The following is a 19,224-nucleotide window of genomic DNA, read 5'->3' as shown; positions in this document are numbered from 1 at the left end:
TGCTTCTACATTAGTGGAGATGCGGTTCGTTTTATGCAACTAAATGAAAGGTTTTTTTACTGTACTATACATATTTCAATTATTTTTATTTGTCAAGCTTCTTCAATAGGCAAACATTGTGTTACGAAAAATTCTTACCTAACAACAACAAAATAACAACAAAGTGTAATATAGTAAAAATCTGTTATTATTATGCAACACAATTATTATACCCAAAAGAAATATGTATTACAGGCCACTGAGCATGCTTCACGAGTAAAACAAAAGCAAAACGCGTATGGCACAATACAAACAGCCTTTCATTTAGTAGTATTGATTATATGAACCACCTTTCCCAGGCTATGCTATACTTGCACAAAAAGAAAAAGTTCGTTATTTGCTGCGCTTCCAGGTGTTACAATTTTAACGATCAATAGTGTATAATGAACTGACATTGATGCAAAATATAACCCTGTGGAATCGATTTAAGCATTTCTAAGAGATTATCGTGATCTATACAGTCAACTACTTTTGATAAATTACAAAAGTAAAAAGTGTTAGAATGTTGTTCAACAAGGTTTATTATATTTGGCGAGGAAATAAAGTAACTCTTTTCGAAACCAAACTGTGATATAACGTGTATATTAATTTACTTTGAGTACATTAATTTCTCAAAGTTTCTGGAAAAAAAAATTCGTAAGGAAACTGAATGATAATTATTTCTTACCAGCTATAGTAGTTACAAAATTGTCCAGCAGTGTCACATTTTAACTCATCTGTGAAGTCTTTCTATACTAACTCATAAATTTAGAACACCTCTTTAGAACTGCATTCAGAATTTTTGAGAAATTTCAAAGTATTATTACTTTCAGAGTTTACTATTGCTAGTTCTTTTACTTAATTATATGTTGATGGAATGACGTTTTCAGTTTACACCCTTGCTTCTTACTTTGCACTATTTGGCCATATTTTTTCTCTCTGGAAGGTAATTAAAAATACGTACCAACCTGTATAACAATTCACAGTATAATTATTTTGTTTAATGGTGATACTACCGTGTATATTGTCTTGTTCTCTTGCCTCTTAAATACATGTTGCTGTAAATATGTTATCAACCTTATTAATTTCTTAATTGACTATTTCTGCACCTTTCAATAACATTTTGAACATACACTATGTGATGAAAAGTATCCGGATACTCCAGAAAACATACGTTTTTCATATTAGGCGCATTACACTGCCAACTACTGCCAGGTACTCCATATCAGCGACCTCAGTAGTCTTTAGACATTGTGAGAGAGCTGAATGGGTGCATCGCGAAACTCACGGACTTTGAACGTGGTCAGGTGATACGATGTCACTAGTGTCATACGTCTGTACGTGAAGTTTCCACACTCCTAAACATCCGTAGGTCCACTTTTTCCGATGTGATAGTGAAGTGGAAACGTGAATGGAGACGTACAGCACAAAAGTGTACAGGCCGACCTCGTCTGTTGATTGATAGAGACCGCTGACAGTTGAAGAGAGTCGTAATGTCTAATAGACAGACATCTATCCAGACTATCACACAGGAATTCCAAACTGCATCAGGATCCTCTTCAAGTTCTATGACAGTTTGGCGGGAGGTGAGAAAACTTGGATTTCATGGTCGAGCGGCTGCTCAGAGCCTCACATCACTCCGGTAAATGCCAATCGACGCCTCGCTTGGTGTAAGGAGTGGAAACGTTGGACGACTTAACAGTGGAAAACGTTGTGTGGAGTGACGAATCACGGTACACAACGTGGCGATCCGATGGCAGGATGTGGGTATGGCAAATGCCTGGTGAACGTCATCTGCCAGTGTGTATAGTGCCAACAGTAAAATTTGGAGGCGGTGGTGTTATGGTGTGGCAGTGTTTTTCATGGACGCGGCTTGCACTCCTTGTTGTTTTACGTGGCACTATCACAGCACAGGCCTACACTGATGTTTTAAGCACCTACTTGCTTCCCACTGTTGAAGAGCAGTTCGGGGATGGGGATTGCATCTTTCAACACGACCGAGCACCTGTTCATAATGCACGGACTGTGGCGAAGTGGTTACATGACAATAACATCCCTGTAATGGACTGGGCTGCACAGAGTCCTGACCTGAATCCTATAGAGCACCTTTGGGATGTTTTGGAACGTCGACTTCGTGCCAGGTCTCACCGACCGACATCGATACCTCTCCTCAGTGCAGCATTCCGTGAAGAATGGGTTGTCATTCCCCAAGAAGGCTTCCAGCACCTGATTGAACTTATGCCTGCGAGAGTGGAAGCTGTCATCAAGGCTAAGGGTGGGCCAACACCATACTGAATTCCAGCATTACCGATGGAGGGCGCCACTGACTTTTAAGTCATTGTCAGTCAGGTGTCCAGATACTTTTGATCACATAGTGTATCACACCTTTTTCATGTTTGCTGTTTACTTTTAATTCTTTTAGTCATCAAAGAGTTTTGTGTTTTCAATGGAGCTCTTGGACAAAGTTTTAGCAAAGCTTTCTTCGTTAATATTGATACAGTGACCAGTAAATACATGGAATTTCATGTTAAAGCCTTATCAGTTTTAAACAGCATCCTATTCTACCACTCGTGAATAACTTTTTTTAAAATTTTCTTAGTGTTATAAATTTTTTTATCCAAATGCCTATAACTGTAAATTGCTCTATAGTTCATTGATCAGCTGTCTGTAGCACTTATTTGCTGTCCAATATGCTGATACTTCAATACAGCAGCAGTTTGTGGCAACTGTTACCTGTAAGCTCACTCACCTTTCCAGTTTTCCTGTCAAGTTCATCAAAGAGCAAGCATTTGAACCACATTGCGCAATGTAACTGTTACATCAGTGTAAATAAATAGAGATGAATAACTGTAATTGTGGAAACACAAAATATGACAAATACTGTAAACAATCGTCAGTATTTCCCTATAAACTAGACTCTTGGAATTTTTGTAGGAAATAAGTGCTCAATGAATTAAATAGACACATGATTCTAAGACAGAAGAGTATTACGCACACAATGTCTCAGTTGTGGTTGTCCTTTTACTGTGATCAAATGGTTGTTTAAGTAACGGTTGGATCATAATGTATACTAAGATGGTATCCGAAAGAACAGATACCATCGGTGACCATGCAGCTCGTTAGAATGAAATTACAATGAAATGAACGCCCTTAGTTGCTTACAGGCGTTGACTACATAAACGGGGACAGATGAAAATGTGTGCCCCGACCGGGACTCGAACCCGGGACCTCCTGTTTACATGGCAGACGCTCTATCCATCTGAGCCACCGAGGACACAGAGGATAGTGCGACTGCAGGGATTTATCTCTGGCACGCCTCCCGTGAAACCCACATTCTCAGCGTATTGTCCCGCACTACATTCGTAGTGCCCCCGCCCATTATACTCATTACTCGCGGCGCGTTGCCGATTCCCGTAAGAGTTCGGGCACTGTTTGTGCATTCGCACAGAAGAAGAAGATGGTCAAGTGGCCGGTGAGTCTTAACTATATATATACATGTCCGAAAGAACAGATACCATCTTAGTATATGTCCTGATCATAGTCTTCCACTTTCAAATTAATGCGAGCCTACTCATTTTACCTCTTGTTGACTAGCGTTCAAAGTATGTCCGCTTAACTAAATAGTTTTGTGGCTCGCAACAAGAAAATGTAAATCTGTAGGGGTTAAGTTATGTCCTTAGGTTAGTTAGGTTTAGGTAGTTCTAAGTTCTAGGGGACTGATGACCTCAGAAGTTAAGTCCCATAGTGCTCAGAGCCATTTGAACGATTTTTTTGAAATCATCTAATTTTTTTAACCTGTAACCATTTGTTCGCTTATACGTGCACATCACATCTACTGATTTGCCTGCCATTCTGATAATTCATTCTTGGTACGTCTCTTATTTTTATGTGATAGTGTAAAATGTAACCAGTCGAATAAGAAATATCAGGCATTTTTGCACTTTTTATAACTTAACCCCTACAGATATACATTTTCTTGTTGCGAGCCACAAAATTATTTAGTTAAGCAGACATACTTTGAACGCTAGTCAACAAGAGGTAAAATGAGTAGGCTCGCATTAATTTGAAAGTAGAAGACTATGATCAGCAGCTATGCCACAAATTACGACACGGAAGAGAAGTAGTTTCGTGACAGCGCATTATGCAGACGCTCATTTCAGACCCTCATAAGGTTATTTATTTTCCATTGACATACAGTAATGGAAATCAGTATAACGACATGGATGTTTGCAGGAAAATTAACATTGTTGATTGGAATAGTTATGCACGCTGTATATATATGTAATGGTATGAAATCCAGTGCAGCGACAAATGCAGTCAAACTGTATCGCGTTTGATGACAGTAGAACAGTATGTAGCAAGATATCAACGATTCAGGTGGCAGAGGTTGGAACTTAGTACAAAGACAATCTGTTATGTGCGGTGTTAGGTGTACGTACATGCCTTTACTGCATATATGAAACATGACCATTAGTGACAGTGAATGTTATGTACATAAGCCACGATTGTGACAGTGCAACGGGGAAAACTGTTGTCATGTGATGAAAAAGCAAAAATCGGTACATGCAAGGAGATGGGAGTCTCTAACCGTCAAATTGCTAAGAATGTTAATTGCTCAAGTACAGTGATTGATAATTTCGTTAGACTGGTCGCTAGATGTGGACAGAACGGAAAATACTAGCAAAACAGAGAATAATATGAGGCATGTAAAGGGTTATTTTGGGCAAAAAAAAAGAGCCAAAACTGTTATTCTTCTCAGCTTGTTGCTGATTTACAATTGCCAGTAACTACCAGATGTGTACGAAAAATTTTGTCACATGACAAACATCTTGCAGTCAAGAAACGACTGCAGAAACCTTTATTAACGTCGAACCATAAACAGGCGAGAGTGTAGTTTGCTGAAAAATATATGTCATGGACTTCAGAACGGGATGATGACAAGAAGTTATTTAGAGGGCAGGATGGATTTCAGTATTATTAGCATGATATGAGAATAGAGCAGCAGGTAAGAAAGAGGAGAAATTTTGGTGGTGGAAGTACTATGATTTGGGCAGCCTTCCTTGCTAAAGATAAGTCACGCATTGCTTGGCTGAACAGTAGAATGAGGTGCTTGAAATAGAATTGGTTTGAATGCATGAGGACCTAGCCGACAAAAGTCTGATGTTTCAACAAGATAATGCATCTGTGTCTGGTTCTGCTAGAACCAAAAAGTGGTTTTAAGATAAAAGATATCGATGTCTTGTCCTGGCCTGCAAGTAGTCCGGATTTGAAACCCGTGGTAAAACTTTGTGGAACACTTTCAAAGCACATTTATCTCAATGGAAGGCAATTTTAGGTCGTAGGTGAGCTGAAAAGGGCGATACGAAAAGATAGGCGGCAATTTCGCTGCAAGAACTACAAACCCTAACAAAATCAATACTGAAGAGAATTTTTGATGTGATTGGGAAGAACAGGCCAAAGTACTAACAATACAATAATACAACATGACAGTAAGTGCCGTTATACGAATTTCCATCAAGAAACACAAACGCCTTATTTTGTTACGCGTGTAATGAAAGAAACTTCGTAATTCCGTCATGATTGTTTATGTTTTATATGTAGCTACTACTTTCACGGTAAATTCGATACCTGTATGCTTCAGACACTATGTTACTACTTTCGTGAAACCCTGCCTTTATACTGATTTCCGCTACTGTACATTACAGGAGGCATCACAATGCTACTAGATCTGATCAAAGACCACTCCTTTGAATGTAGGAAGAGTTAGAAGCCATAAAAAGGCCATTTTGATTATTCATCGAACAACGAAGCTCAGCTTATCTTGGATATACTGCACTCACACACACACACACACACACACACACACACACACACACACACACCGTACCCCGGCCATGCCCTTGCCCATCGCACGGCGTTGGGAACCCACTGTCACGTTCATAGGTGCGAGCGCATCGGCTATTTACAGGGTGTTTCAAAAATGAGCGGTATATTTGAAACGGCAGTAAAAACTAAACGAGCAGCGATAGAAATACACCGTTTGTTGCAATATGCTTGCGACAACAGTACATTTTCAGGCAGACAAACTTTCGAAATTACAGTAGTTACAATTTTCAACAACAGAAGGCGCTGCGGTCTGGGAAACTCTATAGTACGATATTTTCCACATATCCACCATGCGTAGCAATAATATGGCGTAGTCTCTGAATGAAATTACCCGAAACCTTTGACAACGTGTCTGGCGGAATGGCTTCACATGCAGATGAGATGTACTGCTTCAGCTGTTCAATTGTTTCTGGATTCTGGCGGTACACCTGGTCTTTCAAGTGTCCCCACAGAAAGAAGTCACAGGGGTTCATGTCTGACGAATAGGGAGGCCAATCCACGCCGCCTCCTGTATGTTTCGGATAGCCTAAAGCAATCACACGATCATCGAAATATTCATTCAGGAAATTAAAGACGTCGGCCGTGCGATGTGGCCGGGCACCATCTTGCATAAACCACGAGGTGTTCGCAGTGTCGTCTAAGGCAGTTTGTACCGCCACAAATTCACGAAGAATGTCCAGATAGCGTGATGCAGTAATCGTTTCGGATCTGAAAAATGGGCCAATGATTCCTTTGGAAGAAATGGCGGCCCAGACCAGTACTTTTTGAGGATGCAGGGACGATGGGACTGCAACATGGGGCTTTTCGGTTCCCCATATGCGCCAGTTCTGTTTATTGACAAAGCCATCCAGGTAAAAATAAGCTTCGTCAGTAAACCAAATGCTGCCCACATGCATATCGCCGTCATCAATCCTGTGTACTATATCGTTAGCGAATGTCTCTCGTGCAGCAATGGTAGCGGCGCTGAGGGGTTGCCGCGTTTGAATTTTGTATGGATAGAGGTGTAAACTCTGGCGCATGAGACGATACGTGGATGTTGGCGTCATTTGGACCGCAGCCGCAACACGGCGAACGGAAACCCGAGGCCGCTGTTGGATCACCTGCTGCACTAGCTGCGCGTTGCCTTCTGTGGTTGCCTTACGCTGTCGCCCTACCTTTCCAGCACGTTCATCCGTCACGTTCCCAGTCCGTTGAAATTTTTCAAACAGATCCTTTATTGTATCGCTTTTCGGTCCTTTGGTTACATTAAACCTCCGTTGAAAACTTCGTCTTGTTGCAACAAAACTGTGTTCTAGGCGGTGGAATTCCAACACCAGAAAAATCCTCTGTTCTAAGGAATAAACCATGTTGTCCACAGCACACTTGCACGTTGTGAACAGCACACGCTTACAGCAGGAAGACGACGTACAGAATGGCGCTCCCACAGACTGCGTTGTCTTCTATATCTGTCACATCACTTGCAGCGCCATCTGTTGTTGAAAATTGTAACTACTGTAATTTCGAAAGTTTGTCCGCCTGAAAATGTACTGTTGTCCCAAGCATATTGCAACAAACGGTGTATTTCTATCGCTGCTCGTTTAGTTTTTATTGCCGTTTCAAATATACCGGTCATTTTTGAAACACCCTGTATACGGGCATTGCCATTTAATACACTTGTACTGTTGTAAATCTCCGGTGCCGACTTGTTACAGTAAATAAAAGAAAAATTCTGCGAGGTGCCGGAAAGCCGTTACGGCAGAAATTAAGCCCTGCGTTTACCATCCGAAAAGTGCTAGCGCCGTTCCAGGCTGTCTGGATGCGGATATGGTCGCCACATTGAGCAACGTTTGTAATCTGGAACGTAAACGTGATAGGCAATTAACAAGTGTTGTCCTCACACGTGGAAATTAAAATGTGACTCTTTCAATGCTTTATTCGTCATTTCTCTTCCGCATATCCTTGCAAATTTCACATTCTTCTCCGATCACTACTTTTCGTGGGGGAACTCTCAAGCAGTGAAAGTTTAATTGTAGCCACCCTGTGTTTACATGTAGATGTAGAAGTTTGTGACAGATGACTGGTTACACTATCTACGGAATGTCAAAAAATGGTTTTTATAACCAAATTACACTACTGGCAATTAAAATTGCTACACCACGAAGATGTCGTGCTACAGACGCGAAATTTTAACCGACAGGAAGAAGATGCTGTGATATACAAATGATTAGCTTTTCAGAGCATTCACACAAGGTTGGCGCCGGTGGCGACATCTACAACGTGCTGACACGGGGAAAGTTTCCAACCGATTTCTCATACACAAACAGCAGTTGACCGGCGTTGCCTGGTAAAACGTTGTTGTGGTGCCTTGTGTAAGGAGGAGAAATGCGTACCATCACGTTTCCGACTTTGATAGAGGTCGGATTGTAGCCTATCGCGAATGCGGTTTATCATATCGCGACATTGCTGCTCGCGTTGGTCGAGATCCAATGACTGTTAGCAGAATATGGAATCGGTGGGTTCAGGAGGGTAATAAGGAAGCCCGTGCTTGATCCCAACGGCCTCGTATCACTAGAAGTCGAGATGACAGGCATTTAATCCGCATGGCTGTAACGGATCGTGCAGCCACATCTCGATCCCTGAGTCAACAGATGGGGACGTTTGCAAGACAACAACCATCTGCACGAACAGTTCGACGACATTTACAGCAGCATGGACTATCAGCTCGGAGACCAAGGCTGCAGTTACCCTTGACGCTGCATCACAGACAGGAGCGCCTGCGATGGTGTACTCAACGACGAACCTGGGTGCACGAATGGCAGACCGTCATTTTTTCGGATGAATCCAGGTTCTGTTTACAGCATCATGATGGTCGCATCCGTGTTTGGTGACATAGTGGTGAACACACATTGGAAGCGTGTATTCGTCATCGCCATACTGGCGTATCACCCGGCGTGATGGTATGGGGTGCCATTAGTTACACGTCTCGGTCACCTCTTGTTCGCATTGACGGCACTTTGAACAGTGGACGTTACAATTCAGATATGTTACGACCCGTGGCTCTACCCTTCATTCGATCCCTGCGAAACCCTACACTTCAACAGGGTAATGCACGACCGCATGTTGCAGGTCCTGTACGGGCCTTTCTGGATACAGAAAATGTTCGACTGCTGCCCTATCCAGCACATTCTACAGATCTCCAGCAATAGAAAACGTCTGGTCAATGGTGGCCGAGCAACTGGCTCGTCACAATACGCCAGTCACTACTTTTGACAAACTGTGGTATCGTGTTGAAGCTGCATGGGCAGCTGTACCTGTACACGCCATCCAAACTCTATTTGACTCAATGCCCAGGCGTATCAAGGCCATTATTACGGCCAGAGGTGGTTCTCAGTACCGATTTCTCACGATCTTTGCACCCAAATTGCGTGAAAATGTAATCGCATGGCAGCTCTAGTATAATTTGTTTGTCCAATGAATACCCGTTTATCATCCGCATTTCTTCTTGGTGTAGCAATCTTAATGGCCAGTAGTATATCTCTTAAAGCTAGAGAGAAAAGAGATATAGAGAATCTTATAATTTAACTACCATTTATATTGCTTAATTTTTGTTTTAATGGAGTGAACGTTATTTCAGATATTAATACGGTAATAAGGCGGGTATCACAACGGACTGAAACAAGGACTGGAGTACACTATGACTTTCTTGGGCAAAGTGCTTCTTTTGGTAGCAGTCCACACGTATTTAAATGGCGTTGGTGGAATTAACCAAGAGACGTCTTCACCCTACTGCTTTCGCGATGCTGCCACCTGCAACATTAGTCTGGTAAAATCAGTATTAATTTATTTCCACGAATGTGGTGTCTCATCACATTGTAACGAATAACTGCGTATATACAGGAAGTCAGTTCATGTAACCGTTGGACCGGAATTTTATACGTGAATGAGACACTATTTTTGTTGACTTGAAAGATTCTTCAGCGAACAGACAAGTAGGCTCGAATATGAGTTGCCAATGTAAGTTATTAGTTGAAGAGCCATAATTAGTTAAAATAATCTTGCGGAAAATGTTGAATGTGTCTGTGATCAGATGTCAGTCACATCAGCATCAACACTGTCCATAATTTAATCTCATTTAGATGAGTCTAAGACTAGGTTTGCGTAGTGACTTTAGTCACGTGTTTCATGAATCTTAAGCAAAGTACATCGTCTTGTTTTGAAAAAAACATTTAGGCCTCCAAATATTTAACTCATTTACAGATATCTAGCTCGCGTACAGATTAATATATAATGTTATGAAAAATATGATAAAATCAACCAGATTGATCACATTGTTACACAAATTTGTAGAAAGGTCTGTGAATTGGACGGAATTTCCCAAAACGGACATTTTCTTTTTCCAGTTAAGACGAATTTTCCTGTTCGTCGCAACACTGGATAAATGATGAATTTTTTCATTCTCGCGTAATTCACTTCATTTTGAGCCAAAGGCAAGTTGGTGATAAGTAACGAACGCCACTATTTCTTCTAAAACTGTAACTACGGACATTAATACTTACTCTGAATCAAGTTGGCTTATTTATATGGAAATTTATGCGCCAATTTTATATACTGCAAGGCTGTTGTTGTTGTTGTTGTGGTCTTCAGTCCTGAGACTGGTTTGATGCAGCTCTCCATGCTACTCTATCCTGTGCAAGCTTCTTCAACTCCCAGTATCTACTGCAACCTACATCCTTCTGAATCTGTTTAATGTATTCATCTCTTGGTCTCCCTCTACGATTTTTACCCTCCGCGCTGCCCTCCAGTACTAAATTGCCTCAGAATATGTCCTACCAACCGATCCCTTCTTCTAGTCAAGTTGTGCCACAACTTTCTCTTTCCAATTCTATTCAATACCTCCTCATTAGTTATGTGATCTACCCATCTAATCTTCAGCATTATTCTGTAGCAACACATTTCAAAAGCTTGTACTCTCTTTTTGTCTAAACTATTTATCGTTCACGTTTCACTTCCATACATGGCTACACTCCATACAAATACTTTCAGAAACGACGTCCTGACACTTAAATCTATACTCGATGTTAACAAATTTCTTTTCTTCAGAAACGCTTTCCTTGCCATTGCAGGTCTATATTTTATATCCTCTCTACTTCGACCATCTCAGTTATTTTACTCCCTAAATAGCAAAACTCCTTTACTACTTTAAGTGTCTCATTTCCTAATCTAATTCCCTCAGCATCACCCGATTTAATTCGACTACATTCCATTATCCTCGTTTTGCTTTTGTTGATGTTCATCTTATATCCTCCTTTCAAGACACTGTCCATTCCGGTCAGCTGCTCTTCCAGGTCCTTTGCTGTCTCTGACAGAATTCAAATGGTTCAAATGGCTCTGAGCACTATGGGACTTAACATCTATGGCCATAGTCCCCTAGAACTTAGAACTACTTAAACCTAACTAACCTAAGGACATCACATAACACCCAGCCATCACTTGGCAGAGAAAATCCCTGACCCCGCCGGGAATCGAACCCGGGAACCCGGGCGTGGGAAGCGAGAACGCTACCGCACGACCACGAGATGCGGGCTCTGAGAGAATTACAATGTCATCGGCGAACCTCAAAGTTTTTATTTCTTCTCCATGGATTTTAATTCCTACTCCAAATTCTTCTTTTGTTTCCTTTACTTGAATAACATCGGTGATAAGCTACAACCCTGTCTCGCTCCCTTCCAAACCACTGCTTCCCTTTCATGTCCCTTGACTCTTATAACTGCCATCTGGTTTCTGTACAAATTGTAAAGAGCCTTTCGCTCCCTGTATTTAACCCCTGCCCCCTTCAGAATTCGAAACAGAGTATTCCAGCTCAACATTGTCAAAAGCTTGCTCTAAGCCTGCAAATGATACACTATGTGATCAAAAGTATCCGGACACCCCCAAAACATACTTTTTTTCATATAAGAAGCATTGTACTGCCACCTGATTGCCAGGTACTCCATATCAGCGACCTCGTTAGTCATTAGACATCTTGAGGGAGCAAAATAGGGCGCTCCACGGAACTCACGGTCTTCGAACGTGGCCAGGTGATTGTGTGTCACTTGTGTCATACGTCTGTACGCGAGATTTCCACACTCCTAAACATCCATAAGTACACTGTTTCCGATGTGATAGTGAAGTGGAAACGTGTAGGGACACGTACAGCACAAAAGCGTACAAGCCGACCTCGTCTGTTGACTGACAGAGACCGCCAACAGTTGAAGAGGGTCGTAATAGGCAGACATCTATCCAGACTATCACACAGGAATTCCAAACTGCATCAGGATCCACTGCAGGTACTATGACAGTTAGGCGGGAGGTGAGGAAACTAGGATTTCACGGTCGAGCGGCTGCTCATAAGCCACACATCACACCTGTAAATGCCAAACGACGCCTCGCTTGGCGTAAGGAGCTTAAACTTTGGACGATTGAACAGTGGAAAAGCGTTGTGTGGAGTAACGAATCACGGTACACAATGTGGCGATCCGATGGCAGCGTGTGGGTATGGCGAATGCCCGGTGAACGTAATCTGCCAGCGTGTGTAGTGCCAACAGAAAAATTCAGAGGCTGTGGTGTTATGGTGTGGTCTTGCTTTTCATGGAGGGGGCTTGCACCCCTTGTTGTTTTGCGGGGCACTATCACAGCACAGGCCTACACTGATGTTTTAAGCACCTACTTGCTTGCCACGGTTGAAGAGAAATTCGGGGATGGCGTCTGCATCTTTCAACACGACCGAGCCCCTGGTCATAATGCACGGCCTGTGGTGGAGTGGTTACAGGACAATAACATCCCTGTAATGGACTGTGCTGCACAGAGTCGTGACCTCAATCCTATAGAACACCTTTGGGATGTTTTGGAACGCCGACTTCGTGCCAGGTGTCACCGACCGACATCGACACCTCTCCTCAGTGCAGCACTCCGTAAAGAATGGGCTGCCATTCCTCAAGAAACCTTCCGGCACCTGATTGAACGTATGCCTGCGAGAGTGAAAGCTGTTATCAAGGCTAAGGGTGGGTCAACACCATACTGAATTCCAGCATTACCGATGGAGGGCGCCACGAACTTGTAAGTCATTTTCAGCCAGGTGTCCGGATACCTTTGATCACATAGTGTATAAAAGTATTTGTGCCTTTCCTTAACCTATCTTCTAAGATAAGTCGTAGAGTCAGTATTGCTACGCGTTTGCCCTCATTTCTGCAGAATCCAAATTGAACTTTCCCGAAGTAGGCTGCTACCAGTTTTCTCATTCTTCTGTAAATAATTCGTATTAGTATCTTGCAACCATGACTTATTGAACAGTTAGTTCGATAATATTCATACCTGTCTATAGTCTCCAAATGTACTAACGACTGAAAAGCCTAAACGTATTGACTTAATGATTTCTCTTTTCTTTAAGAATTCACTGGTGTTGTTGTTGTTGTGGTCTCCAGTCCCGAGACTGGTTTGATGCAGCTCTCCATGCTACTCTATCCTGTGCAAGCTTCTTCATCTCCCAGTACCTACTGCAGCCTACATCCTTCTGAATCTGCTTAGTGTATTCATCTCTTGGTCTCCCTCTACGATTTTTACCCTCCACGCTGGCCTCCAGTACTAAATTGGTGATCCCTTGATGCCTCAGAACATGTCCTACCAACCGATCCCTTCTTCTAGTGAAGTTGTGCCACAAACTCCTCTTCTCCCAATTTCTGTTCAATACCTCCTCATTAGTTATGTGATCTACCCATCTAATCTTCAGCCTTCTTCATTGGTACAAAAAGCAAAAGCTACTATATTAGTTCAAGAAACACTGTTCTGTGTTTTCTCCATTTAAATCTTTTATTGATGTCTGAACCAAATTTTTGGAAGTTTTCACACTATTTAGTTTCTCCTTCCCATGTTATTTCGCTAGAAACGCAAAGAAGTTAACAAGACTCGTCCTTATTATCGAGCAAGGTGGCGCATACAGAAGTCTGCGCATCCAGATTTCCGAAAGTAACTTAAGTCGAATATAGAGATGGTCCTTTTGTAAAGGACGTACCCTTGGAGCGTTTGTTCTGTCTGTAATGGCGTCGTCGCCAACGGGACGTATAATCCCACTCTTCCTTCCTTCCAGCGCGACTACGAACGACCTCTGCATCTTCCGCCTACAGAGATAACCATATTGTCAAATATCTTTCTCCAGTGATAATGAGGCGATTGCTGTCGTGGAGAAATTTTCCCTGTTCCCACTTGCAAAGTGGTACTACATCTACATACGTATTGTGCAAATCGTTATTTTATGCATGAAAGAGGACAGTAGATATTGAACCATCATATATTAGGGTTTCGTTCCGTTATATTTGTGAATGACCTTCCACTTAGCACTTAACAAGCAGAGTTAGTACTTTTTGCAGTCGATATTAGTGTTACAATAAATCCCATTAGAGAAAATCAACAGAAGACATTGCAAATTACGCTTTCGAAAGAATTATTAAGTGATTCTCTGGAAATTCTTTCTGCATAAATTAAAAAAAAGTATGTTCAATTCTGTGCAACAAACCGTCGTAGCAACAATTGACATAGCACATGAGCAGGTGTCAGTAAATAGATTAGAATGCTCCAAATTTTTGGGTGTGCACATTAAAGAAAACTTGAACTGGGAAGAAGCATATTATTGAGCTTCTCAAACAGTTAAGTTCATCTACTTTTGCTCTTCAAATAATTGCTGATCTTGGAAACATACAAATTAACCTGGCTTAATATTTGCAGACAATTATGTCTCATGGAACAATTTTCTGGGGTAACTCACCACTTAGAAAGTACTGATTGCACAAAAGCGAACTATAAGAATAATATCTGTTGTTCACCCACAGAGATCGTGTAGGTACCGCTTCTAGGGGCCAGGCATTTTATCTGTGGCGTCACAATACAAACGAGAACGTGCTGAAAAGTAATACATCCGAAATTTTTATGTGAAAACTTTAAAAGCTGTGTAAATAAAAGTAACGCTTTTAACATTCTACGTCTTTATTATTCATGTTCACATACTTGCAGCCCTTGACTACTAGAGGGCTTCAAATTGTAGCGTGTAATATGATGATTTGTAACGTAACCATGTCGGTGCGCGAGAAACAGCATGCTGTAATCGAGTTTTGAATTCGAAGGGCTCGTCCACACATGGAGTACCCTCTCTTTCAGCATAACAATGCCAGACCACAAACGAGCGCTGCAACATCCCGACACCTTGGGTTCTCTGTCGTCGAACACCCTCCATACAGTCCCAACTTACACCCAACCCGATTTTCATCTGTTTCCAAAACTTAAAAGACGCCTTCGAGGATTTCACCTGGATAGTGATAAAACGCTGCAAGCGGAGGTGAGGTTGTGGTTTCGGCAACAAAGTCAAACATTCTACAGTGACCGCATCAACAAATTGGCCTCTAGATGAGAAAGTGTGTTCATCACCGGAGTGACTATGTTGAGTTGTTTTATTTAAAAAGTTTTAAGTGTTTTCACATAAAAAATTCGGAGGCGTTACTTTTCAGTACTCCCTCGTATTTTCACCAGTGAAATTCGCCGTAAATAATTCACCACGATTTGAGAAAAACAGCGAGGTCCGTGCCTATAGCACTAGAAGAAAATATTACCCTTATTACCCATTATTGAAGCTCAGAAATGAATTAAATATGGAGCAAAAAAAATCTTTAATCATTTGCCCAATAACATTAAATGCCTGACAGATAGCACACCAAATTTTAAATGTAACCTAAAATCATTTCTAAAATAAGAAAAAAGCTACACCACAATTTGCTTTTGTTTTAAGCGTATTTGCATGAGTAGGTCGAAAAAATGTATATTTACACTAATCGTGCATTCACAGAGAGGAGTATGGGAAAAGCTATTTTAATACGAACGACAGATATATATTGTTACAAATTGTACTTCATAACCAGCCTCACATTGCACACCAATTTTTATGTAATTAGTACACCAAAAGGCCACTAACAACAGGCCAGTTCCACAGTTTTTTTCATGTTATGTTTATGAGCTGTATTCTTTGCTTCTTATGTTTTATTTTTGCCATGGTCTGCATACAATTGTACAATGAAAGGAATACGAATCCTGAAAGTTTGTTTTTCTTTTTATATACATTATGATATTTCCGTGTACACGCATTATTGTTTGGTGTCATTTTACGGTTGTGTAACAATATGTACATTCACTATTCCTGTCATTATGTGGCCGAGAGGTTCTAGGCGCTTCAGTCTGGAACCGCGCGACCGCTACGGTCGCCGGTTCGAATCCTGCCTCGGGCATGGAAGTGTGTGATGTCCTCAAGTTAGTTAGGTTTAAGTAGTTCTAAAGTTCTAGGGGACTGATGACCTGAGATGTTAAGTCCCATAGTGCTCAGAGCCATTTTTGAACCTGTCATTATATTTCGTGCCTTCCAAAGACCTACTCCACGAACCTAAAGAAACACTTCTGATTGGCCCTACCTCTACCTAGGCACTTTAGGGTTTTTATTACGTTAACTGTAATTTTTACTACAAGATGTAAAACTGTATGTAATGACGCTTTTTACCATGATTACTGCCTTTCTATATGCGTTTTCTGCCATTCGTTGCCTTTACTTGTGTGTGATATGCTGCCACCTTGCGGCCACTTTAGTTTTCTTGCTTGGCTATCCGCCCACGGATGTTCAGTTCCTATTCAGTATGGCACACTTTAGTTAACTCAGTACATGGTATGATGTCTGTTCCTTTAATAGATATGTATAACATCTGCCTGTACCACATATGCACAATGTGCTTGCAACTTGTAATTGGCTTTGTAAAAATCTCTTTTCAGAATCTGATGATGATATTTTCGAAATGCTTCATTAAAAAGAGTGGTCACAAAAATACCTGTGGCTATTTTACCATTATCATAACATACATATTAGTAATGCGTGTATACATAACTTGTAAAATCACCATTTCTACATCAGTTCGATAAAAGAATCGTTCAAATGGAACATAGAACTAACCAGCAATCTCGTGTGGAGCGCGGGAAGGATGACTGCCTAAGCAACTCCGTGCGATCTATACAGGGTGTTACAAAAAGGTACGGCCAAACTTTCAGGAAACATTCCTCACACACAAATAAAGAAAAGATGTTATCTGGACATGTGTCCGGAAACGCATAATTTCCATGTTAGAGCTCATTTTAGTTTCGTCAGTATATACTGTACTTCCTCCATTCACCGCCAGTTGGCCCAATTGAAGGAAGGTAATGTTGACTTCGGTGCTTGTGGTGACATGCGACTAATTGCTCTACAGTACTAGCATCAAGCACATCAGTACGTAGCATCAACAGGTTAGTGTTCATCACGAACGTGGTTTTGCAGTCAGTGCAATGTTTACAAATGCAGAGTTGGCAGATGCCCATTTGATGTACGGATTAGCACGGGGCAATAGCCGTGGCGCGATACGTTTGTATCGAGACAGATTTCCAGAACGAAGGTGTCCCGACAGGAAGACGTTCGAAGCAATTGATCGGCGTCTTAGGGAGCACGGAACATTCCAGCCTATGACTCGCGACTGGGGAAGACCTAGAACGACGAGGACACCTGCAATGGACGAGGCAATTCTTCGTGCAGTTGACGATAACCCTAATGTCAGCGTCAGAGAAGTTGCTGCTGTATAAGGTAACGTTGACCACGTCACTGTATGGAGAGTGCTACGGGAGAATCAGTTGTTTCCGTACCATGTACAGCGTGTGCAGGCACAATCAGCAGCGGATTGGCCTCCACGGGTATATTTCTGCGAATGGTTCATCCAACAATGTGTCAATCCTCATTTCAGCGCAAATGTTCTCTTTACGGATGAGGCTTCATTCCAACTTGATCAAATTGTAAATTTTCACAATCAACATGTGTGGGCTGACGAGAATCCGCACGCAATTGTGCAATCACGTCATCAACACAGATTTTCTGTGAACGTTTGGGCAGGCATTGTTGGTGATGTCTTGATTGTGCCCCATGTTCTTCCACCTACGCTCAATGGAGCACGTTATCATGATTTCATACGGGATACTCTACCTGTGCTGCCAGAACATGTGCCTTTACAAGTACGACACAACATGTGGTTGATGCACGATGGAGCTCCTGCACATTTCAGTCGAAGTGTTCGTACGCTTCTCAACAACAGATTCGGTGACCGATGGATTGGTATAGGCGGACCAATCCCATGGCCTCCACGCTCTCCTGACCTCAACCCTCTTGACTTTCATTTATGGGGGCATTTGAAAACTCTTGTCTACGCAAACCCGGTACCAATTGTAGAGAGAGACTCTTCGTGCTCGTATTGTGGACGGATGTGATACAATACGCCATTCTCCAGGGCTGCATCAGCGCATGAGGGATTCCATGAGACGGAGGGTGGATGCATGTATCCTCGCTAACGGAGGACATTTTGAACATTTCCTGTAACAAAGTGTTTGAAGTCTTGCTGGTACGTTCTGTTGCTGTGCGTTTCCATTCCATGATTAATGTGATTTGAAGAGAAATAATAAAATGAGCTCTAACATGGAAAGTAAGCGTTTCCGGACACATGTCCACATAACATATTTTCTTTCGTTGTGTGTGAGGAATGTTTCCTGAAAGCTTGGCCGTACCTTTTTGTAACACCCCGTATAATTAGCGTAACCACGCCTTCGCGACTCCTACGGGGGCTAAGGGGGAGGGTGGAGGGGGGAAGACTGAAATACATTAGACGATTCCCTCACCTAATTGTATTTCTTGAAACTTCGTAAGTAAGTTTTCGCCAGGTTATTGCCGTCTATAATCAAGCGTCTGCCAAATCATGTTTTTTAACATTCCCGTGAGTCATACGCCTCTGACCGTTCGTGTTGCCCTTCTGTGTACACGGTCAGTTTCAAAATCCTCTATGGTATGGGACCCACACACTTGAGTGACCCTCTAAGAATCACAAGTATCTTGTAAGCAGCGGTCTTTTCAGACTAATTACATTCCTCCAGTATTCTGCCAATGAACCAAAGGTTGCCACCTGCTCTATCTATAACCGCGCCTAAGTGATTATTACATTTCGTATATAAATTACTTTCTTATCTTCCATTTCATACTCAAACGATTACTGCATCTTCCGTCGACAGAAAGACCCACGGTGTCAAACATCTATCTCATGAGATGACGAGGCGCTTGGTGTCGTAGAGAAATTTTTATTCATTCTTCCTTTTTCAAAAGCAACTCTACCTTTATAGCGATGGCGTGCAACATTCGGAGATGTCTAGAGGATTCTCCTAATACTGAATTGTGTCTTACGGACACAATGAATAGTAAATATCCACAATTTG

The 19,224-nt window shown here is 41.8% G+C and overlaps 1 protein-coding gene and 1 non-coding gene across 9 annotated transcripts in view; one reads left to right on the top strand and one right to left on the bottom strand.

The window, feature by feature from the left end:
* Positions 1-3,218: 3,218 nt before the first annotated feature.
* Positions 3,219-3,292, bottom strand: Trnat-ugu (transfer RNA threonine (anticodon UGU)). Its single transcript has one exon. It is a non-coding gene; the product is annotated as a tRNA-Thr (tRNA).
* Positions 3,293-9,532: 6,240 nt separating this feature from the next.
* Positions 9,533-19,224, top strand: part of LOC126458475 (leukocyte elastase inhibitor-like) — a 200,202-nt gene continuing 190,510 nt past the window's right edge. For 6 of the 8 annotated variants that reach the window (XM_050095563.1, XM_050095567.1, XM_050095564.1 and 3 more), the window contains exon 1: positions 9,534-9,706. In XM_050095563.1, the coding sequence (XP_049951520.1) occupies positions 9,578-9,706 (129 nt within the window). In that variant the 5' untranslated portion in view covers positions 9,534-9,577. Of the gene's footprint in view, positions 9,707-19,224 lie in introns of all 8 variants that reach the window. The other 2 variants (XM_050095569.1, XM_050095566.1) reach the window with 2 other exon arrangements.

The sequence above is a fragment of the Schistocerca serialis genome, chromosome 2 (assembly GCF_023864345.2).
Source record: "Schistocerca serialis cubense isolate TAMUIC-IGC-003099 chromosome 2, iqSchSeri2.2, whole genome shotgun sequence".
NCBI lineage: Eukaryota > Metazoa > Arthropoda > Insecta > Orthoptera > Acrididae > Schistocerca > Schistocerca serialis.
This window is presented reverse-complemented; position numbering and strand designations above follow the sequence as displayed.